The 16559-nt window shown below is 38.1% G+C and overlaps 1 protein-coding gene across 1 annotated transcript in view; it reads left to right on the top strand.

The window, feature by feature from the left end:
• Positions 1-16559, top strand: part of adamts13 (ADAM metallopeptidase with thrombospondin type 1 motif, 13) — a 33404-nt gene that overhangs the window by 394 nt on the left and 16451 nt on the right. The window contains exons 2-16 of the mRNA XM_052108893.1: positions 139-205; positions 714-982; positions 3805-3967; positions 4186-4319; positions 4939-5022; positions 5135-5259; positions 5413-5559; positions 5667-5801; positions 6735-6885; positions 8292-8396; positions 9143-9294; positions 9858-9921; positions 10644-10770; positions 11713-11861; positions 16331-16451. Coding sequence (XP_051964853.1) covers positions 139-205; positions 714-982; positions 3805-3967; positions 4186-4319; positions 4939-5022; positions 5135-5259; positions 5413-5559; positions 5667-5801; positions 6735-6885; positions 8292-8396; positions 9143-9294; positions 9858-9921; positions 10644-10770; positions 11713-11861; positions 16331-16451 — 1993 coding nt within the window. The remainder of the gene's footprint in view (positions 1-138; positions 206-713; positions 983-3804; positions 3968-4185; positions 4320-4938; positions 5023-5134; positions 5260-5412; positions 5560-5666; positions 5802-6734; positions 6886-8291; positions 8397-9142; positions 9295-9857; positions 9922-10643; positions 10771-11712; positions 11862-16330; positions 16452-16559) is intronic.

Below are 16559 nucleotides of genomic sequence, written 5' to 3' on the forward strand. Positions count from 1 at the left end.
GCAAAATGTCATATGCATTATTGAACTTGTAGACTGCAATGACCGTACACGTTTAACAGCAAGTGTTCCTGTGAAATATAATACAATACACTATTTTTCAATCTGCAATTAAAACTGTATGTTTTTTTTCCTCCCAAGGATTTTTTACAGTCACTGAAACCTCAAGATTTATATTATTATTTTGATACTATTTCTTCCAAATCAGGTGAGTCTGATTGAAACATATTGAGAAATGGTGGTCTAACAGTGGTTAGAGATACAGAGTCTATAGGTTCATACAGTAAATAAATGTGAAGCTTGAATAAGCTTGAAGGAGTCAATAGGTTTAAAGTGAACATGGAATATGGAATGAAAAATGTGCCATTGGGACTTGAACTTGAATTTTAGGACTTAAGTTTTAACAATTTTACTAGAAATTGAATTTTCAGTTTTTAACTTGAATTACAGCAAACTTAAAATTCAAATGTATGTGGCGTGAATTCAGATTGTTAAATTCAGATAAACATGTTTGATACACTGATTCAGCTTTTTTCTTCAGATTCAGGTAAAATTGACAAAGCCATCCAGGTACTCAGAAAGAGCAAATTTCATTAAATTTAATAAAATTTCAAGTAATCAAATTCAAGTCCTAAACTTCAAGTTCAAGTCCCAATGGCACATATTTCATTCCATTATGGAAAGCCACACTGTCATTGGCTGATCTTTCTATTTAGTGCCTCAGTTTGAGCTGGTGTGGGTGAATTGCTCGAGGAATGAGTCTTTCATAGGGCTATGGAGGTGCTCGTTTCAGGCCCAGGGAGAGCGCTTTGAGCTGGGACAACACAGAGACGAATATCCAGTGTCCTGTCCCTCCAGTCTGGAACTAGTCATCAACTCAACGGTCAGTGTGGTGAAAAAGAGAGAGGATATGTGCTGTGAGCAGCTGAAATTGCTGAGGCCGGCTCACACCAGAACACTTCTGCCTGTCTGCCATGGGAAATTGGTAGGAACTGCATGTTATGGATGTTTTAACCCTAAAATAAACACTTATAATAAAAATGGGGATGTTTTTACAGTAGAGAATCACAGTAAATGTCAGAATAAATACATAATAGTTTTACTGATACTTCCTCTTTATATGACACATATACTGTATGTGTACCAGGGGTATTACTGTAAATATCACCTCCCTTTTAGTTTTAATACAAAATAACAACAAATGAAGGTTTCTGTTTTCATGACTGCGCTAGGCAATGCGCAACAATCTTATCTTCGCGAGAGCGCTAATTCTAAGCTAAATTTCCGTGCCAGCGCAAAGCACAATTGGCCATGGGTGGGAGCTTTTGCTCTATCTGTTGGTGTATTGTACAGTACGTTAATGAAGTGGCGGTGTGCAAAGCGCAATTTGCTAGTTTCATAAGAAATACAGTAGGTCATTCTCAGCGCAAATTCTAAATTCAGTTTGTAAAATTCATGTCTAAACTCTAAAATATAGTGGAACAATGAATTATGTCCCTGACAATCACTGTTGTAGCCATTTAATGAAACCAAATGTATGAGATTTGTGTTAAGCTATCTATAGGTCATGGTTTATTTTTCATTTATTATTATTATTATGTTTAAATTCACAATTGCATTTATAATCTCATTTGTACTGGTATTTTTCCACCTGTTGTCGTAATGATTTTTATATCACTGCAAAATGGGCTGTGGAAGAAGTTGGAGAGGGTAAAATGTTTGGATTATGGGAGATATTATATTCTTTTTTTTACCACTTTATTTATTTATTTATATTTTTGTTTAATTGGCAATGTAATTTGAATTTATAAATAAGTTAGGTTAAAAAGTTATTTTTTTAAAGCAAAATCAACTGGTAGATGCAAAAAAAATTAAAATCAGTTGGTGAAAAAAAAAAGAAAAGTAAAAAAAAACCTTGATCCACAGCCTAAACTGGAAGGCCGATAGAATTACTGGAAATACTGTGTGTGTCATTAGATCAGTTTGATTAATAGTACTTGCATTCTCTATCATTTTATGGAGTGTACATTAAAGTTATGACGAGAACGCATTTTCCAAGTCTAAAAACATACCTGACATTCAACAAGGCACAATGCACAAAAGTACTCAAGTCCATATTTCTATTCTTCTAATTCATTGCATACAGTCCATTTACACTAACAAATTCTAATGAATGTATGTGGCCAAAGGTATTGGTAGACATAAATTTTGTGTTTTACAAAGTTTGCTTCTTCAATATGTAGATCATTTTTTCACATGTTTCTATGGTATACTGGAAAACAATGATAAGATTTTCATGAGTTTTAAAGGCTTTTATTTGCAAAAACATTCAATATATGCAAATATTCAATATTTACAGTGTTGACCCTTGTTCATCATAACCTCTGAAATTCGCTCTGGCATGCTGGATATCAGCTTCTGGGCCAAATCCTGACTGATGGCGATCCATTCTTGCCTTATTACTGCTCGGATTTGATCACAATTTGTGGGCTTCTGTTTGTCCACTCGCCTTTTGAGGATTGACCACAGGTTCTCTATGGGATTAAGATCCAGGGAGTTGCCTGGCTACGGATCCAAAATTTCAATGTAATGATCTCTGAGCCACTTCATTATCACTCTTGCCTTGTGACATGGTGCTCCATCATGCTGGAAAATGCATGGGTCATCACCAAATTGCTCCTGGATCATTGGGAGAAGTTGCTCTTGCAGGACGTTTTGATACCATTCTTTATTCATGGCAGTGTTTTGGGCAGAATTGTGAGAGAGCCCACTCCCTTGGATTATGTTTTTCTTGGAGAGAAGTGGCTTCTTTGCTGCCCTTCTTGACACCAGGCCATTGTCCAAAAGTCTTTGCCTCACTGTGCGTGCAGATGCACTCACACCAACCTGCTGCCAATATTGAGCAAGCTCTGCACTGGTGGTGACACGATTCCGTAGCTGACTCCTCAGGAGGAGATGGTCCTGGCACTTGCTGGACACCCTGGGATGTGAAGTTCCTGATGATCCGGTAAATTGGTTCTTTCAGGTGCAATATTCTTTGCAGCAATTTTCTTGCACGTGAGGCCATTTTGATGCAAATCGATGATGGCTGCACGTCTTTCTTTTGAGGTAACCATTGCGAGCAAGAACACAATGATTGGAAGCACTTCCCTCCTTTTATAGCAAACAGTCTGATCGTATAATCCAATCAGAATGATTAGAGTGATTTAATCTGACTAGTACTCGTTCACACTTTCCCAGGTGCTGCTGATATGAATAGTGAAATTATGTTAGCTGGTCATTTAGTGCCAGGGCCAAAAAAGTTTTTGGCCAATTAAGCTTTTTGCTATTATTTAAAATGCATCTGATCAATCTGCACAATACTCTAGAAACAATGTGAATCAACACCACAACAACTGAAGCAGAAAACTTTGCAAAACACAAAATGTATGTCACTGCCAATGCTTTTGACCATGGCTGTACTGTCTTTGTTTTTATCGCTGGTGCTTGACAGGGAATTGACTATATAAAAGGATGCAGACGGTGCAATAACCGGAGAAGAACCTCCGAATTTAGTTTCACTTGACCCAGCCCACTAGATTTGCACAAAAGTACCATGCTCGCAGACTACACATAGGACATATCGCATAGCCCTGCACTTAGCGGCCCAAAATGTGAAAACAATTAGTTACCATGATCAAAGACATATACATTTACACATTTGAATTTAGGAGGTGTTGTCCTATATATTTAAGTACAGATATAGAAGACAAAAATGTCTTTTCCAACAAAAAGTGTTGTCTGTCTGATTATGGACATTCTCCCCAGCAAGGATTGATTCAGTCTAAGGAGAGGAGGCTTTATATTCGCCCGATGCTTCAAAAACACATCGACCTCTGGAAGGACCATACTGTAGATTTACCCTCTGGTGAACCTCACCTTCTATTAACCCAGAATTTACCTGTGAGGACACGTCTTAAACAGCCCAAGAGTGAGTGATGTTTGTGGTGGTGAAATACCATGGAATTATTGTAATTTTTGTTGAACTGGCTAAAATCTTGAATTTTAGCTTGAAGATTTGAAAGATCTTGAAAAGTGCCATTTTTTTATTGTAATGAAAGGTCTTCATAATCCCAACTGTCCTGGATAATTTTTTTTTACTGCTTATGCTTTTATTCATTTTATTTCATTATTTGCCCTCTGTCTTAGGTCAGTTCAGGTTACGGAGAACGCTTCTGGGGTCAGAGGTCACACATCTGGAGCTTGCAGTGGTAGTGGGTCCTGATGTTTATGAAATTCATAAACAAGACACTGAGAGATACATCCTCACCAATCTCAACATTGTAAGACAATTTGCAATGAAGAAATCGTACAACATACAGTGGGAGATCTGAAAAGGCTTCTGTTAAGCATTTTTCTAATTTATTAAATTCCATTTAAAATTATGATTTCGGCACAACAATTGGAGCGTAAAGTTGAAACGTTGTTGTGAAAAACAACTACAACATGAATTTGAGAATGTCTTAGTATTTGGTACATTTCCCCCTTTTGATTTAATGACAGCATGCACTGAAGCTCACATTGACTCAACCTGATGATCCATATTATCCAGCATGATTTGAGAATGTTCCAAAGAGTATATTGCTTACCGTGATGGAAGCAAAAAATGTGACCTTTTGTTCTAAAGAGTTAACATGGGCAAAATCACAAATTTGTTTACATTTGATTGAGACCTAGAAATAGTGCATAATCTAAAATTTTTCTGATTAATTTCACGTAATACCCTTACTTTGATTCAAATTTAAAAAAATACTAAAACTTGTTTATTATCAGGTTTAAATAGACTTTTGAACCCTGTTTTTTAATGTGGACTTTTGGACCCCATTATATACAGTATGATCAGCCATTTGTGTGCTAGATTTTACTTGGGGCTTTACAACACTCTGTCTTCTGCACTTGCAGGCCTCTGAGCTTTTGAGAGATGTCACCCTTGGGGCAAATATAAGAGTCCATTTGGTTCGCATGATCATTCTCACAGAACCAGAGGTAACAAACAAATTGTTTGATATGATACTGTCTCATACACCAGCACCAACAGCACTATAGTAATCAAGTAGGACAATAAAGTGTGTAAAAGGCCTTTTGTTTTTAACCACAGCCAGAGATCCAGATCTCAGAAAACATCACCTCTTCTCTAAAAAGTGTGTGCGAGTGGGGTCAAAAGGTCAACCCTGGTGCTGACACTGACCCTTTACATGCAGATCTGCTGGTGTATATTACCAGGTGTGGTAATAGCTTAACAGCACAATTATAAGTCTTTATTGTGTAAGTTTGTAGTATAGTATTAATACAGCATTTCTGCAATAACAGTCTATTTGCATTACTTTCATTTATTATTTTATACTTTAATTAGTATCTTCTTTTGACATCACTAAGGTTTGATCTGGTGTTACCCAATGGGAATAAGCTTGTGAGAGGTGTAACTCAGTTGGGCAGAGTTTGTTCCACCCAATGGAATTGTGTAATTACAGAGGACACAGGTTTTGATCTCGGCATCACCATCGCACATGAGATTGGCCATAGGTAAGCCGATAGTAATAATAAAGTTCAATTGCTCTAGCATATCTCACCTCTTCAGTTTAATCAGGTTGCATAATTGTAAACCAGATTTTGCCTTACTTTTTCTCCAGTTTTGGCATAAATCATGATGGAATAGATAACACGTGCCGCTCTAGTGGGTTTATGATGGCATCTGATGGAGGTTATAACAGTGTAGATCTCACCTGGTCTCAGTGCAGCAGGGATCAGTTCCACACCTTCTTCAGGTATCAGGTTACTAAATCACAAAATCAACAGCTATGTTTGGAATAGCATAGCATGCATAGCTCTTACTACTTGTTGTTGTTGTTGTTGTTGTTGTAAGCAATCAGTTCATTTTGAATCTCCTTTTAAACTATTTTGTGACCATGAATGGGTCTAGGGAGGGGGCTGGGGGGACATTGCCCCCCTAGATTTTCCTTGTGCTCCCCGTGAAAATTCCTGGCCTCCCAGACCAATGATGAAACACAATCAAGGGGGACCAACCTAAGCGGAATTTTCAAGGAGGAGCACCCTCCAGTCCGACAAAGAAATAAAGACTGATATGCCCCCCAAAGATTACATGATAGTACCGCCCTGTGACTCATTATTTGATAGAAATAATGCATTTTTATTTCTGAGATTATTATTGGATGCTACACACAAATGTAAGCATGCAATATTGAGGTTTAGTAAGAAATAAAACTAGCATACTACTTTTTGAAATGTTTGTTGTTGCATATCGCACGCTCTTCCCAACACATTTTTAAAAAGTAACCAGAATATACAGTGCAGTAAGCAGTATGCTAGTATTCCACTCCAAACATAGCCAGTGATTACAATTAATTGACTAAATATCAATGCCACTGTTCTGTACTGTTTCATTTTTTTACTAAACTAGTTTTTGGGATTTATTCCATGTTTATTTCTAGATAAATATATATAAGCATTATATATTATTCCATTTTACCTATTTTATTAAGTTTGTGTCCAACTTCTTTCCCACATATTCTTTTCCTGTCCAAGTGTTTTCTTATTTCATCTATTCTTCATCATGTTGATATTCATCATCACATGATTGTATGTAGGGACCTGTGGGCCCCTAGAATCATTACCACCTTTCACCCCACTAGCTACGGCCCTGACTGTATGGTTAAGTCTGTTCATTGACTGTTGTTTAGTGCAGGTAAGGCGGAGTGTGTGAAGGATGTGCCTGTGCTAGATGGTACTGTGTCGGATATGAGGCCTGGTCTCTACTATGGAGTGGATGATCAATGCCGTATTGCATTTGGCAATTCAGCTACTGCTTGCTCGTTCACTAATGGTGATATGGTGAGTAAAATTACCATCATTATAAATTAATAAGTAAATATCAAGTAATGTATTATTAGCATTAATTGTCAAAGCAAGTATCTGGAATTACATGTTTTGCTAACTGTCATGTTTAATGGGTTAATGGTTAATACTATCATCATTTATAGACATTATTCAGGCTAGATGTCTTATTGAATTTTACATGAACAAAAACAAGGCTGTGAGGAATGGACTTGATACTCAACAGCATGCACCTAATGTGTAAAGTTACTAGATCAGATTACATTTTCACAACTGTCTAATCAAAAGTGTTTAGAAAGGAGTATTTTAAATGTTCAGTCAGCTTAGCCATCATCATCAAGGTGCACAACAGAACAACTCATTGATGAGACTGTAGTCTGCCTCACAGTCCAGACATTCCTGTCAAAATTAAATATGGTGCTACTCTTACTAAGTTCTATTGTCATTACTTGCAACTTTGTCAATAAATATGTTGCCTAGATTTTCAAGATTTTTTATTTTTTTGTGTGTGAGGTATAGAGGAATTATTCTGGAAAGCTTTTTATATTTTTTTTATAATTAGCTTTCTTCTGCTGAACACAAAGATTTTTAGAAGAATATTTCAGCTCTGTAGGTCCATACAATGCAAGTGAATGGTAGACAGAACTTTGAAGCACCATAAAGCACATAAAGGCAGCATAAAAATAGTCCATATGACTCCAGATGTTAAATCCATGTCTTCAGAAGCAATATGATAGGTGTGAGTGAGAAACTGATCAATAATTAATTCCTTTTTTTCTATAAATCTTCTTTCAAACAGCTCTTCTATGCACGTTCATGAGAATTCTTCATGCATATTGCCACCAACTGGGCTGTTGTGCAAATATGATTTATTTATTCATTATCTTTGCTTTAACCATCCCTTTTTCCTTCACCTCCTTGAATAGTTGGTGGTGATATACACAAAGAATGTGAATCGCTAAAAAACAGAAGAAGAAGAACTCTGCCTTCTTGTGAACGTGCATAGAATGGCTGGTGAAAGTGTAGATTTATAGTAAAAAAGGACTTATATATTGATCTGTTTCTCACCCACACCTATCATATCACTTCTGAAGTCATTTGGACTGCTTTTACACTGCATTTATGTGCTTTTTGGAGCTTCAAATATCTGGACAACATTCACTTGTATTGTGAGGACCAACAGAGCTGAAATATTCTTCTAAAAATGATTTTCTTGTGTTCAGCAAAAGCAAGAAATTCATTATCATCTAGGATGGCATAAGGGTGAGTAAATAATCGAATTTTCATTTTTAGCTGAACTATTCCTTTAAAAATACAAGACATGGACTAAAAGCCTCAAAGGTCCAATATTAATTTCATATGGTATATAAATGTGATGCTGTTTTCTCTTTATTGTCATCAAGGCAACTTGTCGTGTTCTGTCCTGTCATATCAACCCACGTGACCGCAGTTCTTGTACTCGTCTCCTTGTTCCTCTTTTGGATGGGACGGAATGTGGGCCCAGTCAGGTGATAGATCTGTATTTATATATGATGAAATATGTAGATTATTAGAAAAAATATAGATTTTAACCAAGTTTAAGTTTATTTTACATTTTGCATTGTTTATATACTGTAGAGTTACGGAATACATGTAATGGAAATCGTATTTAAAATACAAAATATTAGTATTCCACTACAGTTACAATTTAATTGATTTGAAAAATCCTTAAAACAAGATCAATTTGATTTATCTTATTTTAGAAACACCGCTGCATGAGATATTTAGGTTTTTCTGAGAATGTATTTTTAATTTGTCATACTGTACTGACATAGTTTTTATAGTCAAAACAAGTGAAAAAATCTGCCAGTGCTGAAGAAGTAATCCAAAGTATTTAGATTACATTACTGACTTTGAGTAATCTACCGGAATACATTACAAATTACATTTTAAAGAATGTATTCTGTTATCTGTAGTGGAATACATTTAAAAAGTATCCCTCCCAACCCAGACCCTGTATTGTATATATATATATATATTATAATACAGTGCATTCAGCATTATAGAATATTTTGAGACTGACATTCATGATGCGCATTTCTGTTGTTTTACACTTTTTTATAATACAATCCTTTCATTTGGACTACAGAATTTCTGTAAAATGGTCAAACATTCTTGTGACGCCTATACTTCAGTTTTATGCAATTCAGACCATGAAAAATTCTTATTTTGTGACCAATTAAACTGAATCGCCTCCTTTTCTGTGTTACTAAAGTGGTGTTTAAAGGGTCGGTGTGTATCTCCTTCTAAACTGGGTTCCTCAGTGGTGGTTCACGGTTCCTGGTCTTCATGGTCTGAATTCTCTTCCTGCTCACGAACATGTGGTGGAGGAATCACTTACCGCAAGAGGCAGTGCAACAACCCCAGGTGCAAATGACACCCCTGCTTAAAAGACCAGTATTGCTGGTCACCAGTGTATGTTGTGTTTTGTTTCCCCAGCATGGGATGCTAATGTGCTGGTGATAGACCATACTGTTCAACCCGCTTCACCAGCTAGGCTTTACTGGGGAAAAGCATGGCTATGATGGGCCACCAGCTATACCAGCACCAAACCAGCACTAACACAGGGACTACTCAGACTACATATAAAATATATTTCTCCTCTTGCATTGATATTTTGATATTTAGGGGAATTTTCTTACCCCATTTATACATACACACTTTTTGTGGCACTTTTACCCCAAGCCCTGGTTCATTTCTGACCCTGTTGCATAACATGTAGCACACAAAAATGTAGAATGTGCTGTGAAATACAATATGTGCTAATGTATCAAGAGTATCTAGTATGACAATTTTTTTTAAATCCAGCAAGTGTTAATTTTTTTTACCTGAACACAATTATATATTGATGATTTTGCACAGAAATTAGGGATTTTATGTAATAATAATCTACATGTATGTGTTCAAAGTGATGTTTCTGTACATTTCAGGCCAGCCTTTGGTGGTATCATTTGTAAAGGACAAGACACAGAAGCTGAAATTTGTAATGGACAGGTAGTAGCCACCAGGCATGTTTACACTGGGTCTGTACAGGTCATCTTAAACAAATGAAAGATTGCACCATCCATATATTGTACATGTGGCTGCAGTTATATATGTGTGCAGTGTTTTTTGTTGAGTGCTAAATAGCATTTATTATTTCAATTTGCATTATTTCAAAGAGCATTTGTTGAAACCAAGCTACCAAAACAACTCGCTCTCTACTCTCTGCATCTGACCACATGAACACATCAAGGCCTACTTTACCTTATCACTTCTTTATCGCCAGTAGTGGTGAGCAGTGAGATGGCAAGTAGAGAGCAGGTCAGTCAAGAGCAGAGAGCCAATCAGAACAGTGGGTGTTTACTGCCAATTCTTAAAGGAGAAGCAGCACTAAAACCCAGCGTTTCTGACAGAGGATCAGAATGAGGGTGGAAAATTATCACGATTTACAAATATATGACTATTTTTTGTGAAAAACGTTATTATTATTATTATTATTATTATTATAAGTGAACCTTAAGGAAAATTAAAATAACAACAACAACAGCAAAAAAGGCATGTCATGACCCATTTAAATACTTCCTATATTTTATATATATTATAATTATATTAATGGTATAATGATAGTGGAAAGAAAGTGTAGTGTATGGCCCCTTAAGAAAAAAATGTCAATACTTCCCTCCCAAACAATGTGCATGAACTTCTAGATCTGATATTGTTCTTCTCTGTTACAGCCATGTGAGAAGACTCAGCTGGAGTTTATGGCTCAGCAGTGTTCAGCTACAGACCAGCAGCCTCTGTCAGTGTCTACAGACTCCAGCTCAGTCTACACCTGGATCCCTGCTGTCAGCTACAGCTCAGGTAACCACAGGAGAGCTGAAAATACAAAAGTGACTTAAGTGCAGAACAGGGTTATTTTACATAGTTATATATATAACTATACATAACTATATATACATATATATATATATATTTATATTTAGTTTTGGGGTTATGAAAATAACATTCCAAACATGTCAGTTTTTATTTTGGTTAACGAAAATGTTTTTTTTTTTAGTTTTGTTAACTATAATAACTGGTGCAGATTATGTCTAATACATGCATTACAAAAACCCTGATATCCATGGTGCATGATGGTGGTCTAGTGCAGTGGTTGAAGCTCAGGGTGTGTAATCAGAAGGTTTGATCCTCATAAGGAGCAAGCATGAGCTCTCACAATTTTGCACTTGAGCGAGGCACTACACCCAGGTTACTGAAAGTCCTCCCTGAAAGTCACTGATTGGCATACTGTACCTGGAGTAACCTGGACTTGGTTGACCTTTTTAAAAGAAATTTCTATTGAAACTTTTCAGGGAAAAAGCTTTCAAGGTAACACCATTGTTTGCACTGCTAGACCGTTTATGTACCGTTTTTCAATGTATGGTCTGATAATGATCCTAACAAAAGAGCTAGAGCAGTCTACTGTTGCCATGTTGACCTTCTCTGCCATAAGTGAATTCTGTTTGAGTGTCTATTTACCACTAGGTAAACAATTAGCTTGTGGTTACTGAAACATTTGAAAACCTTGCTGGAGCTTTTAAGACCTTTGCGGGTCAGACCCCTCAAAGCCCTTCATAATTTACGCTTTGTCCAGGAGGACAGTCTTGGTAATCAAGGCAATTTTATGATGCTGTTCTATGGTAACATCACATTGAAGATGCAAAAGCAAATTATTAGGATTCTATTCATTTCTGTTAGTTTCACTTGTTTAATTTGTTTTTCTCTGTTGTCGTATCTAGCTTTTTCTCTTTCTCTCTGTTTTAGGTGACACTCAATGTAAACTGATGTGTCGCTCACGTGAGCAGGACTTCATGGTGAGTCGTGGGTCTCAGTTCATTGATGGGACACGGTGCGAAGCTGATAATTCTGCACCACAAGGCTCTATTTCTGCTTGTCTGGGTGGGAAGTGCCAGGTAACACCACATCTGTACTTTAACAGTCATAGCACCACCTATTACATTTACATTTACATTTATTCATTTGGCAGACGCTTTTATCCAAAGCGACTTACAAATGAGGAAGAACATCAGCGAATCATCTTAGGGAGACAGTGGTACAAAAAAGTGCCATATTACAAAGTTTCACTATCATCAGAATAGTATACAAAACAGATTTAAGTGCAACAAGAAATGTAAATAATTTTTTTTTTTTTTTTAGTGACCGGTTAAGTGCTTTTGGAAAAGATGTGTTTTTAGCCGTTTTTTGAAGATAGAGAGTGAGTTAGCTTCCCGGATTGAGTTGGGAAGGTCATTCCACCACCGTGGTATGATGAAACTGAAAGTCCGGGAAAGTGTTTTGGTGCGTCTTTGTTTTGGCACGACAAGGCGACGTTCCTTAGCCGACCGCAGGATTCTGGTGGGAACGTAGCTCTGCATAAATGTTTTTAGGTATGTTGGAGCAGACCCAGTGACTGTTTTATATGCCAGCATCAGGGCCTTGAATTTAATACGTGCATGAACCGGCAGCCAGTGGAGAGAGACAAAGAGTGGTGTAACATGTGCTCTCTTAGGTTCATTAAAGACCAGATGTGCTGCTGCATTCTGGATCATTTGCAGGGGTCTAATAGCACATGGAGGAAGGCCTGCAATGAGAGCGTTACAGTAGTCCAGTCTAGTTATGACAAGGGACTGAACGAGCAGTTGTGTGGCATGTACAGAGAGGAAGGGTCTTATCTTCCTGATATTGTAGAGTGTAAATCTACATGATCTTGCAGTTTTTGAAATGTGGTCTGTGAAATTTAGCTCATCATCTATGGTTACCCCTAGATTTCTGACCGTTTTGGAAGGCGAAACTGTAGTTGGACCCAGCTGCACGGTGATGTTGTGTTCAACAGCCGGGTTGGCTGGAAAGACAAGGAGTTCGGTCTTGGCAGGGTTGAGTTGAAGGTGGTGTTCCTTCATCCAGGCTGAGATGTCTGCCAGACAGGCAGCGATTCGAGCGGTCACTGTGGTGTCGTTGGGCTGGAAAGACAAGTAGAGTTGCGTGTCATCAGCATGGCAGTGGTAAGAGAAACCATGTGACTGAATGATGGGTCCCAGTGATGTTGTGTATATGGAGAAGAGAAGTGGCCCAAGCACTGATCCCTGAGGTACCCCAGTAAGTAACTGTTGTGGCTTGGATACTTCCCCTCTCCATGCTACCTCAAAGGACCTTTCTGAGAGATAAGAGTTGAACCAGTCAAGCACAGTTCCAGTGATACCCAGTTTAGAGAGGGTGGAGAGTAGGATCTGATGGTTGACTGTGTCAAAGGCAGCAGAAAGGTCCAGCAGAATCAGAACGGATGATCTGGATTCAGCTTTCGCCTGTCTCAGCGACTCGATGACAGACAGCAGGGCAGTCTCAGTGGAGTGTCCACTTTTGAAGCCTGACTGATTTTCATCCAGCAGCTTGTTCTGTGAGAGATAGGTGGAGATCTGATTGAAAACTGCCCTTTCAAGTGTTTTTGCCATGAATGGGATGAGAGAGACTGGTCTGTAGTGTTCTATCTGTGTGGGGTTAAGTGCAGGTTTTTTCAGCAGTGGGGTTACTCGAGCCTGCTTAAATGTTGTGGGAAAAGTGCCTGCAAGAAGGGATGTGTTAATTATGTGTTTAACTGCCAGTAGGATGGACGCAGAGATGGCCTGGAAAAGGTGTGATGGAATGGGGTCAAGGGAACAGGTTGTGGGGTGGTTGGAGAGGAGGAGTTTAGAGACCTCAGTGTTAGTTAAAGGAAAGAACATAGGGAAAGAAGGGTTGCATGCAGGAGCCAGGTGTTTGACAGGGTGTGGTGCTGTGAATGTATTGCTGATGGCTGTAACCTTATCAGTAAAAAATGTGGCGAATATATCTGCTGTCAGTGATGTGTCAGGTGGTGGAGGGGGAGGGCAGAGAAGTGTGTTAAATGTTCTAAACAAGCTACGAGTGTTTGTGGTGCTGTTGATCTTGGTCTGGTAATATGAAGTTTTTGCAGTTTTAACGTTATTTGAAAAAGTTGCAAGCAGAAGCTGATATTTACCTAGATCAGCTGGATCTTTAGATTTCCGCCATCTCCTCTCAGCTGCCCTGAGATCAGTCCGATGTTCACGAAGGACGTCAGACAGCCAGGGGCTGGGTGATGTAGTCCGTGCTGGTCTAGAGGAGAGAGGACAGATGTTGTCTAGACAGGTTGCTAAAGTAGAGCTAAGTGTGTCTGTGGCAGTGTTTACATCAAGCATGGAAAATAAATTTATTGTGGGAAGAGAGGCAGAGACATCAGTGGAAAGGCGAGAGGGTGAGAGGGAACGGAGGTTACGGCGAAAGGAAACCAAAGGTGGGGTCGGTTTTACAATGGATGGGAGAATAATGTTGAATTGAACAAAGTAGTGATCAGAGACATGTAAAGGTGTAACAAGAATATTAGAGGTGGTACAGTTACGTGTAAAAATGAGGTCCAGCTGGTTGCCCGACCTGTGAGTTGCTGTGGTGTGTAGTCTTTCCAAGTCGAATGATGCCAGAAGAGTATTCAGTTCAATGGCCTGGGGTTTGTCTTGGTGTATGTTGAAATCACCAAGAACCACAAGTGGCCTGCCATCCTCTGGCAAGGAGGACAGCAGGACATCCAATTCCTCAAGAAAGCTTGTCAGCTGACCTGGGGGGGCGATAGATGACAACAACATGTAATTTTGTGGGTTGCATTGTTGTAATAGCATGGAATTCAAAAGATGTATTGTTACATAGTGAAGCCTGTGGTGAAAAAGTCCAGTTAGGCAACTATCCCTATTAAAGGGATAGTTCCCCCAAAAATGGAAATTCTGTCATCATTTACTCACCCTCATTCCATCCCTGATATGCATGACTTTCTTTCTTCTGATGAACACAAACAAAGATTTTTAGAAGAATATTTCAGCTCTGTTGGTCCATTCAATGCAAGTGAATGGTGGCCAGAAATTTGAAGCTCCAAAAAGCACAAACATGCAGCATAAAAGTAATCCATATGACTCCAGTGTATAAATTCTTGTCCTCTGAAGTGATATGATAGGTGTGAGTGAGAAACAGATCAATATTTAAGTCTTTTTTTTGTATAAATCTCCACTTTCACATCCACATTCTTCTTCTTTTGTTTCTTGGCCATTTGCATTCTTTGTGCATATCACCTCCTACTTGTAGATTTATCTACATTTATTTACTATAAATCTACAGAGATTTATAGTAAAACTAGTATAGTATTACAGTTTCTCATTCACACCTGTCATATCTTTTCTGAAGACATGAATTTAACCACTAGAGTCTAATGGATTACTTTCATGCTGCCATTATGTGCTTTTGGAGCTTCAAAGTTTTGGTCACCATTCACTTGTATTGAATGGACCAACAGAGCTGAGATATTCTTTTTAAAATATGGTTTATTCTCTGCAGAAAAAAAGTCATACACATCTGGGATGGCATGAGGGTGAGTAAATGATGAGATCATTTTTATTTTTGGGTGAACTATCACTTTAAGTATAAGGATTGTACACAACAGAAATGTAAAGTTGAATAACACCTCTTATACTACAGGGCTGTTGAATGCTTGATTCTGATTGGTTGAGAACGTTCTAAGGTGTGCAATTATTTTCAGGGAAACGCACGGCTAAAGTAGTTCCAGGCAGGTCTTGACCGCATTACATTTCCATATCACTTCACGTAGTCAACTGTAATAACGGAAAATAGGATACAATTCATAACAAGAAGTGACAGCGTCAAATCCACTTCAAGAGGATTTGTCACCAGACACAGCAGCCCAATACGTCGTTGGATGATTTGAATTCTGTCAGCCCAATGCGCTTGATCTGCCATTTTCGATGTCTGACTTCACCATCAATGGAAACGTGCAGTTTAATTTTAATAAATAAATTCGTTCGAATTAACGAATGAATTATAACGTATGAATTAATAAATAAATTAAATAATATGACGCACATGATTTTCTGTCTCATTTTTGCAACCTCTGTCTCTCTAATAACTACACTAATAACTGCATTAGTCTGCTGTCAGTGGCTCAAACCTCCGTTACTAACTCTAAAATGACGCTTTGGAATTAGCAACGGAGGCATGGGATTAGATGCGTAAGAAATTAGTCCTACATACAAGAGCGTTTTAATGACAAAAACTTGACAAACGTCTAGAATCACATCATCTGAACAATGTTTCGAGGTGTGGTAACTGTAGTATAAGCGGAATAATTGACTCCGGGCGTTGAATTATTAGAAAATAATGCACACCCGAGGTGTAACGGCCACTCCGCTTCACGTTGTGACCGCATTACCACCCCAGGTGTGCATTATTTTTCTAATAATTCAACGGCCCGTCGTCAATTATTCCTTACATATAATACAATAGGTATGTCATGTATTTTAATATTCTTTTGCCTGTGGTGCTACACTAGCTTTTTGGCTGTGATGGAGTAATGCATTCTGGGAAAGTGGAGGATGTGTGTGGGCTTTGTGGGGGCAATGGCTCCACCTGCCAATTCATATCAAACAATTATTCAGGTGGAGAGGCCAGAGGTAATGCATATCCTTTTCCACATATCTGACATTTGATGTGTTGTCTGCTCAAATATACACATAAAAACATTCAAACACCTCATTCTCTCTCCTTTTCAATTCTGTTTT

The sequence above is a fragment of the Xyrauchen texanus genome, chromosome 37 (assembly GCF_025860055.1).
Source record: "Xyrauchen texanus isolate HMW12.3.18 chromosome 37, RBS_HiC_50CHRs, whole genome shotgun sequence".
NCBI classification, from domain to species: Eukaryota; Metazoa; Chordata; class Actinopteri; order Cypriniformes; family Catostomidae; genus Xyrauchen; species Xyrauchen texanus.